Source organism: Artemia franciscana, chromosome 8 (genome assembly GCF_032884065.1).
Source record: "Artemia franciscana chromosome 8, ASM3288406v1, whole genome shotgun sequence".
Classification (NCBI taxonomy): Eukaryota; Metazoa; Arthropoda; class Branchiopoda; order Anostraca; family Artemiidae; genus Artemia; species Artemia franciscana.
This window is the reverse complement of record NC_088870.1, coordinates 20,588,117-20,613,252: the sequence shown is the minus strand read 5'-3', so window position 1 is coordinate 20,613,252 and position 25,136 is coordinate 20,588,117. Positions and strand designations below refer to the sequence as shown.

The window sequence follows — 25,136 nt, the reverse complement described above, 5'->3', positions numbered from 1 at the left end:
TCGAGGATGGGGGAGGGGACAAAGTTGGAGTCAATTTTCTCGAATCAAGTGAAAATGACAGAGAAAAAAGTAAAAAATGAACCGTATAGTAATAGAAAAGGTAAAGATGTACTAAAGAAAAGTGACCTGTTTCTCCGAATGCTTGAATTATGCAGATTTATCTTAGTTTTGACAAGATTTTTGAAGAAACTTAATTTTAGCTGGGGGTGGGACTGGGGTCTGGGGGAAGCTTAGTTTCGGGAGGGGTATTTCTCCTGTTCCCAATAGAAAATTACATTCCTCATCCCAACACCTTTCCAATTACAGGTTGGAAAGGTTCTGGAAAAAGTAAAAGTTGCATACTAAAAGAAGGATTGCGTATTTTTATGTTTACTTATTCACATTATTTACTTATTTCTATAATTCAATAGACAATATAAAATTATTTCTAATGTAAAGACAACAGAAAAATCCTAGCACCAAGAAACCTATTTGTATTTTTTTTTTCAGTGATATATTTTTAGTTGTCAGATTACATTCCAACTTTTTTTTGTTTAAGGCTATTCTACACTTGCTTTTCTAAGGTTTTTTTGGTGTTTAGTGAGGAAAGGGGATGTTTAGTAAAATAAGTTAGAGTTACGAAATTTCGCCTTTGTCTTGAAAACTTTGCAAATCTTCCTTATAAAAATAGTTACTTCTAGAACCCCAAGGAAATTGGTGCGCAATACAAATCTTAGATATTGTTTCATGGTGTGCACTTCATTTTTAATATTGAAGCGCGCCTGCTCTGTTTCCTGCTCATTTTCTTGCCTGCTCTACACGACATTAAACTTATTTAAAACGTTAAACCAAAACCAATGTCGATTCCAATGTTAGAACAATCAGCTAGCTCGATTCAACACTCCTGTTCTCTGTGCCTAAACATGTATTGTTTTCTAAAGTATGACTTTTTTTTAGTTAACTTGTCATTTTCCAGGAATACTCAGCTAGTTCAATATAAAAGTGGTTTACATTTCTGGTAGTGTAAGGGTATTAAAAAAAATAAGCAGAATTTTGTAACTATTTATTAATTTTTCTATTACAATGGATGCTTCAACCGAAAGGGCTAATAACTTCCATGATTACAATGCATTTTTCAATATGACGTTCTTCAATGTCAGATAACCTCTATAGGTGATGCTTCCTTCCTTTTAGACTACTTTTGGGGGAATCTTAGAGATTCCCTCAACCTTCTAAAAAGTCCACGAGTGCAACTCCTTCACAGTGATAGAAAACGGTTACCAATACCTTGGTGACAAAATTTCACGTATTTTTTTAATATCCTTCATACTACTGCATTTTGTGGCACTGGGAAGGTAAATTCAGACCCAGGAGTCAGAGTTGAATGATGGAGACAATTTATGCGCAAAGTTCTATTGGTAGCCCATTGAAAATAAATAATAGAAACTTATTTGTTTCGAAGTCAGGTATACGACATAATTTCACGAAACTTTATGATAGGTACGGAAATTATGGTCAGGTTTTGAAAACCTTGAAAATCTTCTTTGCAAAATAGATACTTCTACAATACAAAAGAAATCGATGTGCGATACCAATATTGAATCGATATCAATCAAGATTAAGACCTAGATAGTCTTCCTGAGAAGAAAAGCTGGCATAGCTTTTTCATAGTTGTATAAAAATGATTATATTCACTTCTTGATGATAGTCTATCACCGTCGGGCAAAACTAAGGCAGATAGTCATAAGATAAGAGTTATTATATTTTATGACTTATTCTTATTGTAATAATGTTAACAATTTTTGTTCCTTTTAAGTTTCAACTTCCCTCAGGAAAATTTTGTTTCTTAAATTAGTTTCTTAAAAAGAGGATCTCCAGTACGACAACCAAACCTTAACGTTAGGTACGTTAAGTAAACGTTAACCTTAAACGTTAAGTACGACCAAACCTTAACCTTTTGATTGCAGCATTCTCCATTTGAACAGATGGCAGTTCCTTTAAGTTTACAGGTGAGAGGGTCGCAGCACGAGTTTAAGCAATATTCTGGCAATCCACAGTCACATTCTTCACCAGGGTCTAAAACATAGTTACCACAGTACGAATAAGTTCTGAAATTAAATTAATCGAAATTAGCTTTTTTGCTTTTTTACTCGTGGAACAGATTTTGCTCAAGAAAAATTTAAAGAAATATCAATCCCAAAATCATATACGGCAGATCAATAAATGTATATTATGTTGAAGTACAAGGAATATAAAAATGAAAAAGTGTTTACCTCCTAGCTCCATTTAAGTTCTATTTGTACTGGAAAACCAGGACTTTCTATGACTATTGTTTTGGCTGCTACAAAATATTAAAGGTTAGAAGTAATGTTTGCGACGCCAAACCGTAAAACTAATAAGCAAACTAACTTCGTCAACTTGATAACTGTTTTGTCTGTAAAAATTCAAAGATACTGCAGAAAACTACAACAAATCACAAGCAATCTTTTTTTTTTTACTGTCGCAGGAGTTTACCTGCGCATATAATTTTTGATTATGCAATCCACACTAGTCAAATTCCTTATCATATATCAAAAGATGGAACTATACTGGGATTAAACAAAAAAAAGAAACAATACATTTCTTTAACTGAAAGTGTGGAGCGACGGTATAACTTAAAACGAGGGGCTGTTCCCTCCTCAATGCCCCGCTCTTTGCGCTAAAGTTTGACTCTTTCTCTCAACTCTACTTTTTAAAACAGTAAAAAATTTAATGTAAAGAGCGGGGCGTTGAAGAGGGAACAGCCCCTTTCATATATGGGGGTATTTTCTGCTCATTTTAAATTTTAATATCGCTCCTTACTTTCAGTTAAATGAACTTTTTTTTTTAAATTAATTTCTGAAGGCTTTTGAGTTAATCCATGTTTTGATTTCGGCTCTCTGCAGATGAATAATTAAAACGAAATTTACGTATTTATTTTTTTGGATAAAGAGTTTTCTCATAGTTTTGATCGAACGATTTTGAGAATAAAGGAGCGGGGGGGGGGCAGCTTCCCTCCAATTTTGTGGTTACTTAAAAAGGCAACTAGAACTTTTAGATTTTACGAACGTTTTCATTAGTAAAAGATGTACGTAACTTGTGAATTACCTTACGTAACGAACATCCATATTCGTAGTTTTTATTACGTATATTAGGGGGTTCACCCACTCGTCAATACCTCGCTCTTTACATTAAAGCTTAAATTTTGTCCTAATTCCCTAAGAATGACCCCTGAATCACAAAGGCCGTAAAATAAATAGCTGAAATTACTAAAAATACTTTAGCGTAAAGAGTGAGGCACTAGGAGGGGTGAGCCCCTTATATGCGCAATATTTACATTTCATTTTAGTTTTGATGCTGCTCCTTACTTTCTGTTGAAAAAAAACTTTTTCATTTCATTTTTTTATTGTTTTTTAAATAATGCTAGAAAATCCTGGGCCCCCTTCATGGAAATTTTCTTCCCCGTGACAAATTCTTCCATGGAAAGTTTTCCCCCGCATAACCCCCTCTTCTTAACTCCTCCTCTTGACCAAAAAATCTCCCTGAAAACGTCTCTACACTTCCCAAAAACCATTACTATATGCTAACACTGGTCAAAGTCTGTAACTTGTAGCCCCTCCCACGGGGACTATGGGGGAGTAAATCGTCCCAAAAGACATAGTTATAAGGTTTTTTGACTATGATGAATAAAATTGCTATCTTAAAATTTGGTCCGACGACTTTGGGAAAAAGAGCGTGGGAGGGGGCCTAGTTGCCCTTCAATTTTTTTGGTCACTTAAAAAGGGCACTGGAACTTTTCACTTCTGTTCAAATGAGCCCTCTAGCAAAATCCTAGGACCACTGGGTCGGTACAATTACCCCTGGAAAAAAAAATCAATAAAAAAGCAAATAAACACGCATCCGTGATCTGTCTTCTGGCAAAAAAAAAAAAAAAATCAAAATTCCACATTTTTGTAGACAAGAGCTTGAAACATGTACAGTAGGGTTTTCTGATACGCCAAATTTGATGGTGTGATTTTCGTTAAGATTCTATAGCTTTTAGGGAATGTTTCCCCCTATTTTCTAATATAACGCAAATTTTCTCAGGCTCACAACTTTTAATAGATAAGACTAAACTTGATGCAACTTATATATTTAAAATCAGAATTAAAATGCAATTGTTTTGATGTAACTATTGGTATCAAAATTCCGTTTTTAGAGTTTTGGTTACTACTGAGCCGGGTCGCTCCTTACTACAGTTAGTTACCACGAACTGTTTGATTACGGCAACTGGGTCATTTTTCAAGAAGTTGTTTATGGGCCAAAAAGTTAGTATTCACAGCTACGGCGTTTTACTTACACAAAATGTAGGGAGTTTACGGAAACGGAACTCCACATCGGAAGTCACAGAATAATTTCATTGCAGGAAAACAAACGATGCTTCGATTCATAGGTGATCTAGGCGTCTCAGTTTGTGCCGAAAACGATTCTGCCACGCTTGGAAAAAAGTTACCGCTAGGATTTCGAGGAAACGGATAAATAGTGACAATTTCATTTTTTGATACAGAATAGTGCATTTCTTACTTTTCATGGCATTAAAGGTCAAAACATAAAGAAACATCAAAATATAACTTTTAGAGAAAAATAAACAAAAGTTGGAATTCCTGATTCTAAATCAGGATTTCCAGTATTATTTTGTGAAATTTACAAGGGACACAGAAATTTTTCTTAGGTTTTCGAAGAGATAGTATGAAGATCTATCAGCATTCGAAGTTATTTGATTTCTTAAAAGTTAAGATTCGAATTAAATGTATTTTACTAAGGCAAAATGTAGGGAATTTCCGGAATCAAAACATCAAACAAGTAAAATTAAAAGAAGAAATTTTATAAATGGAAAATCATAATAAGCCCCACTTCATAGAAAACAAAGATCCGTCGATTTGCATTGCGTAAAATAAATATTTTATTTTCGGATTTAGAAGGATACATGTCTTCTTGCTTGTTACTCATGGCATTAAACGCATAGAACACAATTACATTCAAATGGAAATTTTAAGAAAAACTTAAAAATCAGAACTTCACTGTTTTGAATCTGGGATTTTAAACTAGGGCAAAATGTCGAGCCTAGGGTATTTTACTTTACCAAAATGAAGTGAATTCACAAAATCAATCTTCAAAATAAAAGAAGTCAAAGTAAGATAAATAATATAAGATAAATAAGTTATAAATATAAGATAAATAATATAAAATTAATAAATATTAAGATAAATAAGAAGCCAAATTAAAAGAAGTTCAAAATAAAAGAAAAATAAAAAGAAGCAATTTCATTTTTTGTATAATTGATGTCAGCTTCAGTTCTTACAAGATCAGGATCTGTTGACCAGCGCTCAAAAAAACATTTCTACATTTTCTAGAAGAAAAGTTTGCTAAGGATATCAAAGATTTTCTGCGTCATAATAACTTTGGAAACTATAACTTGGAAACGAAGCAATTTTGTATCAAATAATTTTATGTCATCTAGCGTACTTTTCGTAGCATTATTCAATTAAAATAAAAAGGGCATCAAATTATAAATTTCAGAAAACAGCCAAAAAATCATAATTTGGGACTGAGGAGACACAGAATTTTGTTATCTAGTTCTTAGAGAGACAATTTAATGTCCTGCAAGTGTACAGTATAACATTATTGCGAAAAAGCATACTTTCCCGAATAAAATAGTTTTTTTTGGCACCATGGGCAGCACGAGAAAAAAATAGCGTTTATTTCTTTCGAAAACCACTGTAAATTTTATCAAACTTCTCAACAGCTTCTGTGTTCTGTTTTATGATTCCTATACTCAGCGACAATCCCAAATTAATTTCTCTTACCATTTCAGAGCTGTATACTACTGATGTCAAGAAAAAGTAAAATCGATGCGAAAACAGCTGTGTTGTTCGGCAACAAAATATGATTTTTAACTTTTTATTTGAATGGATAGTTGTTGAAATCAACCCTCGGATTTTCTTGCCTAAAAAAAACATCTAGATAGGTAACGAGGTAAAATAATTTCGTTTAGAGCCTAATTAAAAAAAAATCACGTGGGTGACATTATGTTTATATACATTTAAAGGGCATATTTTACGTCAATTCTCTCCCCAGCAGTAGGTACATCGTATTTAGTGTTTTTGATGCTTGCAAGATTGAACAAAATGACAAACCGCACTGAAGAGCTAAAGAAAACGGCAGGGGACAAGAAACAGCACAAAAACACATCAAATAACAAACACAAATGTTTCAAAACGAAATTTGTGGTTAAAAGACAAAGTAAAATTACAATGGAATGAAGGAACGTGTTATTTTAACGTGTGTAACCGGTTAAAAGACAAAGCAAAATACAATGGAATGTAGTAACGTGTTAGTTTAGCGTGTGTGAATCTATGATATATAAACGGGAAGGAGGAGATAACATTTCGTATCTACGACACGTGCAAAGCAAAATTGAAATAGAATTAAGGAGCGTGTTAGCTTAGCGTGCGTGAGGGGTTAGAGGACAAAGCAAAATTACAATAGAATGATTAATATTTAGAAATAAGATCTATGAGAAGCGTAAATCAAAATTACAATAGAATGAAGGAAGGTGTTAGTTCAACGAATACAAAGCAAAATTACAATAGAAATAAGGAACGAGTTAGTTTAGCATGCGCGAGTTTGTGATTGATAAAAAGGAAGGAATAATTAACATTTAGTCACGTGCAAAATTACACAAGATGACAAATCACACTAAACAGCTAAAAAACGGCATGGAACAGGAAACAACAACAAATGATACTGAATTGTTAATGAAATTGTAAATTATCACTAATTAATAACAGGATAATTATTCTATTGCACAATTTATATATTTTGGAAAATTATAATTGAATAAGCGATGTGTCATCTTAGTGTCTGTAAAGGATAAACAGGAAGGAGAAGTTGTATTCTCGGCAGAATTTCTGAATTCAACTAAAATCGTTGATTTACCCCCTTATGACTAGAACGGAAGAATATAACGATGATTTTGCCGATTCCTATTTTAGATATTTAAGAAGGTATAGCCATGTGAACATTCCTGGTTATTTCTGAATTATTTAACATCGCAAGTAAAGCAAAAATATGACAACTGGGGAAAAGCTGGGAAAGAAGTATTTTGTCATCTATGACGCAATATGAAATTACAAATGATTTTGATTGAATTCGAACAGACAAAATAAAAGTTATGGAAAAAGTGAAGCACACAAAATAAATTCACAAATTAAAAATGAAGCACAGACGCTATCTGCGGCTAGAAGACTTGTGACAACCAGCATCAGAACAAATGCATCGAATCGTAAAACTCCCTTTAAACGATCAACTGTGTATCTATGTTTGTACGTGTGTATGCATAATCTTCCTTGAAAACGATTTTGGGTGAATCCGAACAGCTAAAGAAAAAGGCATGAAACAATACCTGATATAATGATTTGCAAAAACGAAGTTCGCCAACAATTATCACTACAAATCTCAAATGATAAAATTGGACAACAAAGTCTGTCATTAGAAGAAAACCAACAGGGATGGTCACATCCAATCGTAAATGAAATCTGCGGTTAGTAGAGAAGAAACAATGAGAATCACCACGAGTATGAGAAAAAAATTACATAAAATTAAGAATCTTTGATGCAATAACAGAAAGAAGGAATTGAATGCTCACCAAAATTTCTTAGATTATGCTAATAAACCATTAGAGATTCGGATACATATAAGCTTGCCATATGCCGAGTGCTAGAGCTTGGAAGAAGCCTGGGCTTCCATTTTATGTTTAAATCCACATTTAGTTTAGTAAGACACTAACGAGCAACATGAGGTTAACGAACGAACATTCAAAAAATCACGGGAGGGAGATATGCATTAAAGTTCCCCTGATCTCCTGAACCTAAGTGACATTTCTGCATAGAGTTTTCAATGAAAGAGTAATCTTAAAAGTCTGAAACTGGGAGTATTTTACTTACATACTTGGGATATTTTTCAAGCAGGCACTTCTCTCACTTCTAAGAAATGTAGTCATCAGCTCTCTACTGCAGCTACTCCAGCTGGAGGAGAATCCTCTGAAAAAATAAAAACAAAGAAAGATGAAAATATAAAGATGGCCATGTTGGGCCTTTTTTAACATCAGGATGATGAAATTTTCCTTGTTGCCTTAAGGTTCTATTGTGGGAGATCATGGGCATGAGCTTAAATTATACTACACCATAGTAAGTAGCCTATATATTTCACAGTAAACATCCACATTCTACCGCAATTTTTCAGCTTTGGATTATAAGATAAGTCCCAAAGATGACACAGTTTGTACCCTTAAAATGTTCAAGGCACCTTCAAACCTCAGACATATTTTCCGTTAACTTTTTTTTTAAATCAAAGAATTCGTGGTAACGAACTGTAGTAAGTAGCGACCGGGCTCAATAGTAACTGAAACTCTAAAAAATAGAATTTTGATACCAATAGTTACATTAAAAGAATCGCATTTTAATACTGATTTTAAATATATAAGTTTCATCTAATATATAATCTATATAAGTAATCATCTAGTATATTATATAAGTATATAAGTTGCCTCATTTTAGAAAATAGGGGAAAACAACCCCTAAAAGTCATTCAATCTTAACGAAAATCACATCATAACGAAAATCAGCGTATCAGAGGGCCCTATTGAAGAAAAACAATTTGTGAAGTTGCTGATGGTGTCCTAGGGAAGAGTGCTAAGACAGCAACTAGGAATATTAGTGAAAAAGCTTTAGGTTTAATAGAGAGTAGAAGGGGTTTGTATAAGAATTATCTGAGCGATAGGTCGTATGAAAACAAAAGGAATGTAAAGAAAGTGGAGAAAGCATTAAAATATGAACTAAGGAGATGTGAAATGGAGGCGATGGATAAAATTGCTGAGGATCTGGAAGATGCGGCTAGACGGCATAATAGTAAAATATTATACTGGCATGTTAATAAATTGAAAGGGAGTAGCCGATCCGGACTAGTCCCAGTTAAAGATAGAAATGGGGTCACAATTAGTGATAAGGAAAAAGTTAAAGAAAGATGGGTGGAACATTTTGAGAATGTGCTAAACCGAGATACAGTTGCAGGAAAAGATATAGATGAAAATGAAAAAGTTTGTGATACCTTGGATGTGAAGGAAGATTTGTTTAGTGAGGAAGAATTAGCGACAGTACTAGAAGGATTAAAAAATAATAAGGCCCCAGGTGCTGATAGTATGATTAATGAGTTCCTTAAATATGGTGGCTCTGAGGTTAGGAATAAGCTACTGAAGATTATGAACATGATTTTTGAAAAAGGGGAAGTACCCAATGATTTTAGGAAAACCTTAATTAAACCACTGTATAAGAAAGGTGACAAGAGTGAATGTCGGAATTATCGAGGCATTAGTCTGGTCTCTGTAGGTAGCAAATTACTGAGTAATATGATACTTTTTAGACTGAGACATGCTGTAGACAAAGTTTTAAGGGAAGAACAATGCGGTTTTAGAAAAGGTAGAGGATGTGTCGACCATGTTTTCACTCTTAGGTTAATAATTGAGAAGTCCCTTCGTTGTCAAACACCTTTGGTCCTTAGTTTTATCGATTATGAGCAAGCTTTCGATTCTGTTGATAGAACAGCGTTAACAAAGGTCTTATCGTTATATGGTATACCAGAAAAATACATTAAAGTGATTTGCGCTATGTACGAGAATAATACTGCTGCGGTTAAGGTAGGAAATGAGGTTAGCAACTGGTTTTGTATTAAATCAGGAGTTAAGCAGGGTTGTGTTCTATCCCCCTTTATATGGATCATTTTGATGGACTTCGTCTTAAGGAGCACAGGAAAGGCAATTGGAGACCATGGAATCAAATGGGGAGGAAGAACGCTCCTGGACTTAGATTATGCTGATGATTTAAGCATATTAGATGAAAGTGTTAGCAAAATGAATGAATTTTTAGAGGTTTTACGAGTTCAGGGTGCTAAAATAGGCTTGAAAATTAATGTTAAGAAGACTAAGTCACTAAGGTTAGGAATAAGTGAAGATGAACAGGTGACCTTAGGTAACGAAAAGATTGATCAGGTTGGGAGCTTCAGTTACCTTGGTAGTATTATTAGTAAAGATGGTGGGAGCAGTGAAGATGTTAAAAGTAGAATAGCTAAAGCTCAGGGTGTTTTTTCACAGTTAAAAAAAGTTTGGAAGAATAGAAAGATAAGCCTACAAATCAAGATTAGAATATTGGAAGCTACAGTGATGACAGTGGTCAAATATGGCTCTGAAGCATGGACACTCCGAAAAGCAGATGAAAATTTACTAGATGTTTTCCAGAGAAATTGCCTACGGATTGTTCTGGGTACCCGGCTGACTGACCGTATTTCAAACAGTAGGTTGTACGAAAAGTGTGGTTCAATCCCGCTTTCTTGGGCTATAATGAAAGAAAGGTTGAGATGGCTAGGCCACGTTCTACGGATGAAGGATGACAGATTACCGAAGATTGTCCTTTTTGGCCAACCGTCTGGGGCTACACGGAAAGCAGGTCGTCCTTGTCTGGGTTGGGAGGATGTCATAAATAAGGATTTAAAGGAAATGGGAACTTCCTGGGAGGGTGTAAAGAGGGAGGCTTTAAATAGATTAGGTTGGAGGAGGAGCGTGCGTAGCTGTGTTGGCCTCAGGCGGCTTGGTGCTGCAGTGAGTTATTAGTAGTAGTAGTAGTAGTAGTATTGAAGAAGGTTTAAGCTCCTATCTACAAAATTGTGGAATTTTATTTTTTTGTTAGAAGACAAATCACGGATGCATGTTTATTTATTTTGTTGTTGTTTTTTTTCCCAGGTTTGATCGTATCGACTCAGCTGTCCTATAATGTCAGAAGAGGGCTCATTCCAACGGAAATTGAAAGTTCTAGTGCCCTTTTTGAATGACCAAAAAAATGGAGGGCACCTAGGTCCCGTCCCAAGCTCATTTTCCCCCAAAGTCACCAGAACAAAATTCTGAGATAGCCATTTTATTCAACATAGTAGAAAAACTTAATAACTATGTCTTTGGGCACGACTTACTCCCCCAGAGTCCCCGTGGGAGGGTCTACAGGTTACAAACTTCGACCTGTGTTTACATATAGTAATGGCTGTTGGGAAGTGTACAGACGTTTTCAGGGGGGGATTTTTTTGTTGGGGGGAGAAGTTGTTGGTGGGGTACGTGGAAGGATCTTTCCATGGAGGAAATTGTCATGGGGGAAGAGAATTTCAATGAAGGAGGCGCAGGATTTCTCGTAATACCACGCTCTTTACGCTAAAGTATTTTTGGTGTTTCAACTATTTATTCTAAGGCCTTTGTGATTCAGGGATCATTCTTAAGGAACTGGGACAAAATTTGAGCTTTAGTGTAAATAGCGAGGTATTGACGAGGGGGCGAACCCCCTCACTTACGCAATAAAAAAATACGAATATAAAAGTTCGTCAAGTAAGTCAACTCGAAAGTTACGTATATTTTTTTAGTAATGAAAACGTTCGCAAGAAATTATAAGTTTTAGTTGCCTTTTTAAGCAATCAAAAAATTGGAAGGCAACTAGGCCTACTCCATCGCTCCTTTTTTCCTCAAAATCCTCCGATTAAAACTATGAGAAAGCCATTTAGCCGAAAAAAAATTAATACACAAATTTCATTTTAATTATTTATGTGCCGAGAGCCAAGATCAAAACATGCATTAATTTAAAAACCTTGAGAAATTAAATAAAAATAACAAGTTTTTTTTTAACTAAAAGTAAGGAGTGGCATCAAAACTTAAAACGTACAAAAATTACTCCGTATATGAAAAGAGCTTTTCTTCCTGAACGCCCCACTCTTTACGCTAAAGTTTTTACTATTTTAAAAAGTAGAGTTAAGAGAAAGAGTCAAACTTTAGCGTAAAGAGCGAGGCGTTCATATGAAAAGCCCTTTTCATATACGGAGCAATTTCTGTTCGCTTTAAGTTTTAATGTCGCTCCTTACTTTTGGTAGAAAAAACTTTTTTTATTTAATCTAAGTAAAGAATGATGTTAAACACATGAAAAGATAAAAACGACATTAAAGGTAAAAAAGGCGACACAACTAAGTGGCAAGACCCTTACTTGCTAAAGGAATAAAGATATTAATGATAGCTTACCTGTTGATGTGCTTAATGGAAAGTCAGTCTATTAGTTTTTGAAGCTATATTAAAGTTGAACAGTTATAGAATTTGCGGAAGAGGAAACACTATTTTCTGAAATTGAAGACATCACGTCATTATTTGAATATTATATATGGGGTTGCTAAGGTGATAAAATAGAGATGTTGTTGTGTCCCACAGAGGCGCCATTTGGGCCAAATCTTGGGGTGGGCGTGGGGCATTTGGCAGAACTTGAGACTTTTATTATGAATCTAACCTACTTTAAAAGTTTACAATGATTGATAGCAAATAGCATAATTACCCCGAGGGTCGTCAGGTAATTACGCTCGTTTGGCTAAAAGGCGTGCAGTTAGGTCAAATCATTTGAACAGAATGGATTATGTTGGACATAATGGATAATTATGGCCGGAAAAGGGCCTTTGTGGTGGAAGCTTGGGCCCCCTGGAAAATCTGGGGTGGGCATTTGCCCACCCCTGACCCCCCCCCCGAAATGGCGCCTCTGGTGTCCCAAAATCACACCAGGAGGCCATGGAGATTGCGAGGTCAAGGGAGTGCTGAATCTTGGAATCATCTAACCTCCCAGTGGCTGATGAAACCCGTCAGCGATAATGGTATAAGAAGCAAATGATATTTTTTTTTGTGTGTGTTAGAACTTCTCGAAGTTGAGATGAATTTGATAATCTGACTCAAACCTCCATCCAGGAATCACATCTTCTTTCAATGATCTAGTGAGAACGACATACATTGTGAAATTCCCCACGACTTCTGACTTGAGATAAAAAGAACTGAGAAATCGAGTTAGCTGAGATTGATTTGAAGAACACTCAGGATAAATCTTTTTTTGTCGATGTTAATTCACTATTTTACTGTTTGGCATACATTGGCAACTAAAGTTCCTTAACGTTTTGAGCCTAACGTATAGAATCCTTAGTCAATTATGTTGTTTTTCAATGGAGCACTAGATAACTATTTTATTATCAAATGGCCGGAATATTTGAAAAAATCTAGACGTGCAACAATAAATGTAAAACATAGAAAATTAAATTTAGATGGTATTCCTTTAAAATTCATTTAAAATTAAATTAGATAGTTAAAATTAAATTAATTAGGTTCATTTAAATTAATTGGAATTAATTAGATTAGACTTTTGATCTTTTAGATTCGATCTAATTATAATTGATTAGAATTAAAATTCATTAAATTGATTAGATTCATTTAAAATTAAATTAGATAGCATATGGTATTCACCCAGTATTCACCCAGATAATCAAATTGACAATTATATCACAAAAGTTGATGTTGACTTAGTAAATTAGATAATTATATCACAAAAGTTGACTGAACAATATGAATAAACTTCCTAGTTTCTGTGTCCTCACATAGGCCTGTTCTTTCTTCACGTTGATATAATGAAACAAGTATTTTTCGAATGAAAGTAAGGAGCAAGAACATTAGAACATGAAAACTATCAAAAAGTATCCTGCATATTAGAGGCATAGATACCTCTTTGCTTTTTTTCGCTTCACTGAAATGTATTTGTGAGTCAAACAAATATAGTCGGTAAGTGGTAACTATAAGTATTTTATTTACCTTTTGTCTTTGAAAATATTTGAGTAGAAACTTCTATTATGAAAAGCAAAAGTAAATAAATTACCCCTTTCATTCTCAAGGCGGTGTAAAACGACTCATTCTCTCTTCATTTCATTTTCATTTCATCAAACCTGAAGCTTTAGAATATTTAGTCAACGCTTGACACAAAAGATGAGTGCTGAGGGTGGCGGAGCAACCTTTCTCATGTCTACCATAATGTCATTTGGTTTTAAGTTTTAATCTTATTCTTTACTTTCATTGAAAGAAGTCAAATATTTCTTTTATTTTTGCTTCTCTTTCATCGCATACTCTGGGCGATCCTACAAATTATGAAACCTGCCATCCTTATCATCTCTGATCTTTTAAATTAATGTTTAACTATATTCCATACTTTAAGGCCAACGGTTCATTTGGGTGCATCTGCTTTTCAGATTAACACATAATTTTTTTTCTGAAGTAAAGGAACATTGTTGGCCCCACCACACCCTTACTCCTTAAACAAAAAAAAGTTTTATTGCAACATTTTCAAACAGTTCGTGGTAACGAAATCAAACAGTTCGTGGTAACGAACTGTAGTAAGGAGCGGCCCGGCTCAATAGTAACCAAAAGTCTATAAAACGGAATTTTGATACCAATAGTTACATCAAAAGAATCGCATTTCAATGATGATTTTAAATATACAAGTTTCATCAAGTTTAGACTTACCCATCAAAAGTTACGAGCCTGAGAAAATCTACCCTATTTTAGAAAATAGGGTGGAACACCCTCTAAGAGTCATAGAATCTTAATGAAAATCACACCATCGGATTCAGCGTATCAGAGAACCCTATTGTACAAGTTCCAAGATCCTATCTACAAAAATTGTGGAATTTTGTATTTTTTGCCAGAAGACAAATCACGGATGGGTGTTTATTTGTTTATTTGTTTTTTTCCACAGGGGTGATCGTATCGACCCAGTGGTCCTAGAATTTCGTGAGAGGGCTCATTCGAACGGAAATGAAAAGTTCTAGTGCCCTTTTTAAGTGACCAAAAAAATCGGAGGGCATCTAGGCCCCCTCCCACCCTCATTTTTTTCCCAAAGTTGTTGGATCAAAATTCTGAGATAGCCATTTTACTCAGCATAGTCGAAAAACCTTATAACTATATATTTGGGGACGACTTACTCCCTCACAGTCCCCGTGAGAGGGGAGTGTATTAATGGTTATTTGGGAAATGTAGAAACGTTTTCAGGGGGATTTTTTGGTTGGGAGGGGGGGGGGGTTGAGAAGAGGGGGCTATGTGGGGGAAATTTTCCATGGAGGAATTTGTCATGGGGGAAGAAGATTTCCATAAAGGGGGCGCAGCATTTTCTAGCATTATTTAAAAAAAAAATGAGAAAATAAATATGAAAAAGTTTTTTCAACTGGAAGTATGGAGTAGCATTAAAACTTAAAACGAACAGAAAATATTACGCATATAAGGGGTTCACCTGCTCCTAATACCTCAATCTTTACGCTAAAGGATTTTTAGTAATTTCAACTATTTATTCTACGGCCTTTGTTATTCAGGGGACACAATTTAAGCTTTAATGCAAAGAGTTATTGACGAGGTATTGACGAGTGGGCGAACCTTCTCATATACGTAATAAAAGCATACGAACATAGAAGTTTGTTACGTAAGCTAATTCGTAAGTTACGTATATCTTTTACTAATGAAAACGTTCGTAAAAACTAAAAGTTCTAGTTGCCTTTTTAAGTACCCAAAAAAATTGGAGAGCAACAGGGCCTTCTTCCCCTCCTTTTTTCGCAAAATCATTCGATCAAAACTATGGGAAAGCCATTTAGCCAAATAAATAAATATGTAAATTTCGCTTTAATTATTCATCTGCGGAGAGCCGAAATCAAAACATGGATTAACTAAAAAACGTTCAGAAATTAAATAAAAAAACAAGTTTTTTTAACTGAAAGTAAGGAGCGACATTAAAACTTAAAACGAACAGAAATTACCCCGTATATGAAAGGGGCTGCTCCTTCTTCAACGCCCTGCTCTTTACGCTAAAGTTTTTACCGTTTTCAAAAAGTAGAGTTGAGAGAAAGAGTCAAACTTTAGCATAAGAGCAGGGCGTTGAAGGAGGAGCAGTCCCTTTCATATACGGGGTAATTTCTGTTCGTTTTAAGTTTTAATGTCGCTCCTTACTTTCAGTCAAAAAAACTAGTTTTTTTTATTTAATTATAGTAAGGAGTGATCCGGCTCAATAGTAATCAAAACTAAAAAATATTGAATTTTGATACAAATAGCTACATCAAAAGAATCGCATTTTAAAATCTGATTTTAAAATATAAGTTTCATCAAGTTTAGTCTTGCCCATTAAAAGTAACGAGTCTGAGTTAATTTGCTTTATTTTAGAAAATAGGGGAAACAACCCTTAAAAGCCATAGAATGAACGAAAATCACACCATCAGATTCAGCGAATCAGAGAACCCTGTTGTTAGAAATTTCAAGCTCCTATCTACAAAAATGTGGAATTTTGTGTTTTTTGCCAGAAGGCAGATCACGGATGCGTGTTTATTTGTTTGTTTTTTTTGTTGTTTTTTGTTGTTGTTGTTTTTTCCCCAGGGGTGATCGTATTGACTCAGTGGTCCTAGAATGTTGCAAGACGGCTCAATCTAATGGAGTGAAAAGTTCTAGTGCCCTTTTTAAGTGACTGAAAAAATTGGAGGGCACTTAGGTTCCCTCCCACGCTAATTATCTTCCCAGAGTCACCGGATCAAAATTCTGAAATAGCCATTTTATTCATTGTACTCGAAAAACCTTATAAGTATGTCTTAGAGGATGAATTACTCCCCCACAGTATCCGTGGGAGGGGCTAAAAGTTACAAACTTTGACCAGTGCTTACATATAGTAATGGTTATTGATAAGTGTACAGACATTTTCAGGAGATTTTTTTGGTTGGGGGAGGGGTTGAGAAGAGGGGAATATGTCGGGAAAACTTTCCATAAAGGAAATTGTCACGGGGGAAGAAAAATTCCATGATGGGAGCGCAGAATTTCCTAGCATTATTTAAATAAAAAAAAACAATGAAAAACAAAATATGAAAAAGTTTTTTCAACTGAAAGGAAGGAGCAGCATTAAAACTTAAACGAACAGAAATTATTACGCATATGAGGGGCTCACCTCCTCCTAATACCTAACTCTTTATGCTAAAGTGTTTTTAGTAATTTCAACTATTTATTCTTTTTTTATTCTTCAGAAATTGGGACAAAATTAAAGCTTTAGTGTAAAGAGGGACGTACTGACGACGGGGTGAACCCCCTCATATGCGTAAGAAAAACATGAAAATACAGAAGTTCGTTGCGTAAGATAATTTGTAAGTTACGTATATCTTTTACTAATAAAAACATTCTTAAAAAATTAAAAGTTCTAGTTGCCTTTTTAAGTAACCAAAAAATTGGAGGGCAACAAGGCCTCCTCCCCCGCTCCTTTTTGCTCAAAATCATTCGGTCAAAACTATGAGAAAGCCATTTAGACAAAAATATAAATATGCAAATTTCGTTTTAATTATACATCTGAGTATAGCCAAAATCAAAACATGCATTGATTCAAAACCCTTCAGAAATTAAATAAAAGGGACTGCTTCCTCATCAACGTCCTGTTCTTTACCCTAAAGTTTTTTACTGTTTTTTTTTAAGTAGAATTAAGAGAAAGAGTCAAACTTAAGCGGAAAGACCGGGGCGTTTATGAGGAAGCAGCCCCTTTCATATATCATATATGAAGTTATTTCTGTTCGTTTTAAGTTTTAATGTCGCTCCTTACTTTCAGTTGAAAAAGCTTGTTTTTTTTTAATTTAATAATATCTAGAAACGAATGTTCCTATAAGAAAAATGCAAACACAAGAATAAGAGGGGAGATCAGTACCAATGCTTTAAGCGTAGCCTAAATATGTTTCTACAAATGAAGCTCATCCGTGTTTATCTGGAGCCCCTCTCATTAAAATTTTAAAATAAGGGGCTGAAATTTGATTTTTGAAGTTTAAATATGTCCCCCAGAGACACACAAAAAAGATAATCTGATATCCGTCATAGTAGCTAATATACAACTAGGCCATGTTCTGCAAACGTTAATGTAACAGCATTTTACCATTTTAATGGTTTCTTAAAATAAACTGCCTAAAAAGAAGAACACTGTTGGTTCCATCATACCACTACTCCTTAAACTAGAAAAATTGTATCACAATATTATAATATCTAGAAACGAATATTCCTATAAAATAAAATGCAATCACCAGAATAAGAGGGGAGATCAGTACCAATGCTTTAAGCGTAGCCTAAATATATTTCTACAAATGAAGTTCATCCGTGTTTATGTGGAGCCCCTCCCAATAAAATTTTAAAATAAGGGGCTGAAATGTGCTTTTTGAAGTTTAAATATGTTCCCCAGAGACTCACAAAAAAGATAATCTGATATCCGTCATAATAGCTAATATACAACTAGGCTATGTTCTGTAAACGTTAATGTAACAGCATTTTACCATTTTAATGGTCTCTTAAAATAAACTGCCTAAAAAGAAGATTTTTACAGCATTTTACAATTTTAATGGTTTGTTCAAATAAACTGCCTTATATGTTTATAGACTAGTAGATATATGATTTGAGGTGGAATGAATTGCAAGACAGATGTTTTACACTAGAATGCTGAGAAAATTCTGGGGAGTAACATACTAAAAGTCTGCAAGAAATCTTAGATCGAGAAATCCTAAATCACACTTAAAGGCCTGAATTTCAGTCATAAATATATAAATTAAGGCTTTTAAACGGGCTTTGAAGACTGGAATTTCCTGGGAAAAGATCGAGAAACCGTGTCTTTTAGACAGCAATTCTGATGCCAGTGCTTGCATACCCAAATCGGGGCTCTTTGACCTAAAGTCGATGCAGCAGCATACTATCTTCCAGAACCACAAATGTTAAGTAATAAAAATTAAAAATTTAATTTCCTAGAAATTACCATTTCTTTAATTGGTTTTAAAAGTGTATCTGAATTATTAAGCTGTTCTTTCGACTTCAGATGCCATTGTGCACATAAAAACAATTAAACTGTTATACCAAGTTTAGATCCGAAGGACCATGAACCGTGGCACTGAAAGCCGGGTTTTAGTGAGGATTTTTTGTAGATAGTAGCTTAGAGTTTTTTTTCTTGGACCTCTTAGAGATGTTGAACATCATAGTATATTTTCGCCATGATCATTCTCATTTTAAAGAAATGACAAATTTTAAGATTAATGATTTTCCTATAAGAATAAAAAACAATGCCTTGACGTAAATATTGCTATCACAATTTCAGCACCACCTTTTTGTGGCGCTGAATGTTAAGGTTTTAAGGTTAATATTGGTTAAGGTTTCATAAAAAAGGAAAATAGCATAGGTATTGTTCTTATTTCACAAGGAACTTATTTTTGAGCAAACCGTAACGTTGCTGTTATACTTACGAAAAGTGAGTTGCCATTATACAAATATGCCCAGGTCGACAGTAACAAGTAGAATCATCGTGTCGCATACCAAAACTATGACCCATCTCATGAGCAATTGTCCATGCTAACTTTGGTATGTTATCATTGTAAGACATTACACTTGTCGAGTCTTCTCCACAAATAGTTCCAGTATATGCTCTTCCAAGAACCACACCTAATTCGCTGCCAAACTCAATTCCACTGTAAAATATGTCTTTAAAAATAGAGCTATGGTAATATTAATTAAAAATCATCTTAACAGCAGCCTCGCTTATTCCTGTGCGACTGTAAAAAAACTTTTCAGATATTATTTAATAGTTTAGCTCTTTAGAAGGGTGATTTCGCAAGGTAATGATAACGAAATTCGAGTTCAAAGGTAGGCTATAATTTCATATTATTTTTATTCCATTTGTATTTTGAGAAAATGGTTCTTTTTTCCTTTGATAAGAAGATTTTAAAATCAACCTGTGTAAATGAAATTGTGATAAATTATGACTAAACTGTGAATCATGAGTTTACCGTAAATGGCTTGTGATACAACGATTCTTCAAAAATGGCTTCAATAGAGTATTCGGCAGTAACATTTAAACCTAACACAGAAGTTTACGTTCTGCATATTTAGTTGTCAAATAGAACACGGGATATAATTATCAGTTCATTGAAAGCATGGTCACTCAAAGTTTTTTCTAATCTATTTTCTATGGTTTTATATTAAGATGTAGAGAATAAGTTTTTTTGTCATTGAAAACTACTTTGGAATCAACACTTATAAACATCAATGCTATGATCATCAATCACCTAACAGAGAAAGGGAAAGGGGGAGAAAGAAATAATTTAAAATTATCTTTAAAGATCTCTTCAGAGGCTGCCTGAACTTAGTCTTATTCTTCTAAACCTTCTCACAGCAAATTTTTATGTAAGACAATATTTTTAACATCACCGTTCCCACAAATCCTTTTGGTAACCCTTTCAAGATCATTTTTAAATTTTAGTTTGGCAAAAAGAATTCACTAATTCCAATCAGGCTCTAGCTGAATAAAAATAAGACAAAATAGTCAACAGAAGCCCGGGGGTCCAAGTTTAAGTTAAAAATGAACTTTATTTAAAGCAATTTGTGGTGGGGGTCTGTCTTACTGTCGTGTTCCATATAGAGAACACAAGTTTTATTTGCTATACTATGCGACATATAACACATCAACTGGTCTAATCACTCGTAACTCCGGTTGCTAACTGACGTATTTCATTCAACGGGGCGCAATTCACAACACGGATGCGCAGTTACTCATTCTTAATGGAAGCGATATATTGTTCCACCACCAGTTTTCTAAGGATATCGGCTATGTTTGTTCTTAGCCCATCTGCGGTCGCGATCGATCTGTAGTCAGCGACGTTCAACCATATGGCCAGCAGCTGCTCTAGCTTCTTACCGTAGTCGGTAAATGACTGGTTTACCTCCCTCTGTGTCGTACGGAATAGCTGGCGATAGGTTTCAGATGCCACTCGGAATCTTCTCAGAATAGCTTCTTTCACAAGGTCGTAGTCAGAGCTATCGGCCGTCGGAACAATCGCAGCAGCTTTTGCGGCTTTACTTGTCAGCAAGGCCTGGAGTCTAACTGCTCATGTAGCATAACTCCTGTTATTTTGGGTGATAGCTCACTCGAAGGTTGTGAAGTATGCATCGATATACATACCATCCGTAAACTTAACGATCTGGATCGTAGTATTCTCAGCTGTAACACGCGCATTCTGAATAGCGGACTTATTCTTCTGTAAATCTTGAACCAGAGGGGTAAACTGCGAAGTCAACGATTCCAGCTGCTGTTGCATCTGCCGTCGGCTAGTATTCCTTTCTCGCTCTAGTTCTGCATGAATTGTTTCCATGCTCACCTTCATGGAGGCACGAAACATGGTCATCCGGCGTTCTTTGCCCATTTCCTCGGCCTTGTATTTAGCTAAGCGCTGTTCTGCCCGTGTCTGTGACCTCGTTCGCAAATTATCCTTATCCTGCTTCTTCAGGCTCATACAGCTGCGAACTTGGCTGTCGGTGAGATACGAGTGTTTGCCAAAGTGCTAGGAAGTACAGTGGTGTGCTATAAAAGCATGTAGAGATGTGCTATGAAGCTCCCACAATATGCTATGAAAGCATACACAAATGTGCTATGAGAGCACGACCATATGTGCTATGAAATACTCACAATATGCTACGAAACTACGCCTAAATGTGCTCTGAAGCACCCGCAATGTGCTATAAAAGCACGTACAAATGTGCTATGAAGCACTCACAATGTGCTATTAAAGCACGTACAAATGGTATATGAAGCACCCACAATGTGCTACAAAAGCACGCACATATGAGCTATGAAGCACTGACATCAAACAGTTCGTGGTAACGAACTGTAGTAAGGAGCGATCCGGCTCAATAGTAACCAAAACTCTAAAAAATTGAATTTTGATATTAATAGCTACATCAAAAGAATCGTATTTTAATGCTGATTTTAAATATATAAGTTTCATCAAGTTTAGTCTTACCCATCAAAAGTTAAGAGCCTGAGAAAATTTGCCTGATTTAGAAAAATAGGGGGAAACACCCCCTAAAAGTCGTAGGATTTTAACGAAAATGACACCATCAGATTCAGCGTATCAGATAACCCTACTGTAGAAGTTTTGTAGAACGGATCAAAATTTTGAGATAGCCATTTTGTTCAGCATAGTCGAAAACCATAATAACTATGCCTTTGGGGATGATTTACTCCCCCACAGTCCCTGGGGAAGGGGCTGCAAGTTACAAACTTCGACCAGTGTTTACATATAATAATGGTTATTGGGAAGTGTACAGACGTTTTCAGGGGGATTTTTCTGGTTTTGGGGGTAGGTTTGACGGGAGGGGGCTATGCGGGAGGATCTTTCCATGGAGAAATATGTCATGGGGAAAGAAAAATTCAATGAAAAGGGCGCAGGGAGCAGGACGAATCTGGTCACGTTAGAAAAAAAACGTCAAATTCAGAGCTTAATATACAATGCTGGGTGGTCGGAGCCTCTCTATTATGGAGTATAATTTGAAAATAACACAACTATACGAGCGATAAAACTTATATACCACAACCATAACTCAACTAACGAAAGAACTGCTAAGAGATAACACAACTATAAAGCGAAAACAGGTGAAAACTAACGGGAAAATAAACGAAATAAGAGGTGGAAGGGGCCCAGAGAAAAAATATAATCCTTTTCCAATTTTGAGCCTAACTTCCGCAAAGGAGTAATAATGTCAGAAGCCTCGAAATATTGAATTATTTTCTTTTTCCTATAAGACCGGGGTAAATGAAACAGAAATTTAAATTTATCGCATGTAGAAATATGCTTTTAGAGTTTGAAATTTCCCTTCCCCTTCGTATCTTTGTAAAAAAACAAAGACAAATTAAAAGTTCTAGTAGCCTTTTTAAGTAGCCGAAAAATTGGAGGGCAGCTAGGCCTCCTTCCCCACCCCTTATTTCTCAAAATCGTCTGATCAAAACTAAGAGAAAGCTATTTAGCCAAAAAAAATTAATATACTAATTTATTTCAATAATTTATGTGCGGAGATCCAAAATCAAACATTCATTAATTCAAAAACGGTCAGAAATTAAATAAAAAAAAACTAGTTTTTTTAACTGAAAGTAAGGAGCGACATTAAAACTTAAAACGAACAGAAATTACTCCGTATATGAAATGGGTTGTCCCCTCCGTAATCCCTCGCTCTTTACGCTAAAGTTTGACTCTTTGCCACAATTCTACTTTTTAAAACAATCAAAAACTTTAGCGCAAAGAGCGAGGGATTGCGGAGGGGACAACCCATTTCATAGACGGAGTAACTTCTGTTCGTTTTAAGTTTTAATGTCGCTCCTTACTTTCAGTTAAAAAAACTAGTTTTTTTTTATTTAACTATGCTATTAAAGCGCGTAAAAATGTACTATGAAGGACCCATAATTTGCCATGAAAGCACGTACAAATGTGCTATAAAGCACGCTTGTACACCTGGTACCCTGACACCACTGGGGGAGGGGCTCACCTTGTTCACCAAGAACACAGGGTAAATGCAGAGCTAGCTATCGATGGAGACCAATAATCGTCTTAAAATCAGCCAGACTGCTAATCCAACAACTATCTCCACTCGCGAAAAAAGTTTAATACGGGACATAATTTTTACAAATGGTACAGGGGAAAAGTTTTTTTTTTCATTATTATTTCAATCAGCTATCAAACTGAAGCACAAACAGATTGTGAATCGAATCTTTTCAGCTTATGGAATAAGCTAACCTAGTGGAAAATTTTAACGTAAAACTGGAGAAAAGTCCAAGTTACAGCAAATTCTTCGTTACTAACGCTTAACGCTATCCACTACTTAGAGATAGATGGATGGAGATAATGACAACACAATCCAAAGATGTCTTTTTTAATAGCAATAAATGTTACGAAAAATGTTGGGTTCTTTACCTTAATTTACGCTACAATATAATCAGCGAAAAAAATCCAACTTTCACTTATTCGGTTGAGTATCCTACTTCTGACACCACTTATATAGTAATCCGTATAGAAAACACAAGTTCTATTTACTATACTATACAACTTATAACACTTCAACTGGTTTAATCACTCGTAACTCCGGTAGCTAACTGACGTATTTCATTCAACGGAGCGCAATTCACAACTCCCGTACATCTGACTTTTTAGTCTCTCGACACGTAACGTGATCTTATAATAAATTGGTAAATGATTTTAGATAAAATCACCACACTTACCTAATTGCAATACGTTGGGGCTACCCTTTCTTCAATACCTCATAATTTATAATCTTTACCTACTAATTATTAACATGTAGGATGAAAATTGTTCAACATCAGTTTTTATATTTAAAAGCAAAAAATAGGTTGCTTTAGGTTTTGTTTAATAGAGAGGAGCTGGTATGCAAAAAAAGAAGAGTATTGAACACCTTAATTAATGCACTGTAACATATTTTATTTCCCTCTTCCGAATTAAAAATGTCAAGCGTTTCATAGACCTTAATCCTCACAGGAAGAGCAATAGCTCACTTAAAAAAGTCTTGAGTTACAAAAAAATAATAATAATAAATGTTAAGCTTCAGTTATTTCAGTAGATAGCTCCATTAGAAACTATTACCACAAGCTATTAGACATTACAAAAAAGACACGTATTTCCCCTTTCATTGGAATTATTTTGTTCTTTTAAAATAGGAAGTATTACATATAAGTACAATAATTTTTAAATTAAACTATTAAATTTTCTAAGCCTGAACTTTATGTTAAAACTTAAAAACGAACAGAAATTATTCCGTATATGAAAGGGCCTGTCCCCTCCTCAACGCCTCGCTTTTTAGGCTAAAGCTTGACTTTGCCAAAACTCTAAGTTTTAAAACGGCAAAAACCTTAGTGTAAACAGCGAGGCGTTAAAGAGGGGACAGCTCCATTTATACAAGGAAAAACTTCTGTTCATTTTAAGTTTTAATGTCGCTCCTTACTTTCAGTGAAAACACTTGGTTTTTGTATTTAATTTCTGAACGTTTTTTAACTAGTGCATGCTCTAATTTGGCTCACCGTACACGAAAAATTTAAAACGAAATATCCGTATTAATTTTGGTAGATTTATTTCGTATATGAAGAGTCGTCCCTCCTCAATACCTTTTAATAAAAGCTTACTATTCTAATTAAACGGCCTTTGTGTTTCAGTTTTAGTATATAGTCAAATCTTAGAGTTAACAATAAGGTACTGTGGAGGCGGGCAATACTTCATGTATGGAATAATTTCTATTTGTGTTTCAAATAGTGCCGGTATATCTGGCTCACCATTCATGAAACGTACCCCTCCTCTCACGGAAAACTCTTGTGTCGAAGTTTCATCCAACGTAAAGTGCAGCGCCCCCTCCCTTC

The 25,136-nt window shown here is 35.0% G+C and overlaps 1 protein-coding gene across 4 annotated transcripts in view; it reads right to left on the bottom strand.

The window, feature by feature from the left end:
- LOC136030114 (disintegrin and metalloproteinase domain-containing protein 28-like) overlaps window positions 1-25,136 on the bottom strand; it is a 125,015-nt gene that overhangs the window by 69,747 nt on the left and 30,132 nt on the right. For 3 of the 4 annotated variants that reach the window (XM_065708792.1, XM_065708790.1, XM_065708791.1), the window contains exons 5-7: window positions 19,192-19,413; window positions 7,983-8,078; window positions 1,934-2,087 (exon numbers count right to left, since the gene is read on the bottom strand). In XM_065708792.1, the coding sequence (XP_065564864.1) occupies window positions 1,934-2,087; window positions 7,983-8,078; window positions 19,192-19,413 (472 nt within the window). The remainder of the gene's footprint in view (window positions 1-1,933; window positions 2,088-7,982; window positions 8,079-19,191; window positions 19,414-25,136) is intronic. The other variant, XM_065708793.1, reaches the window with a different exon arrangement.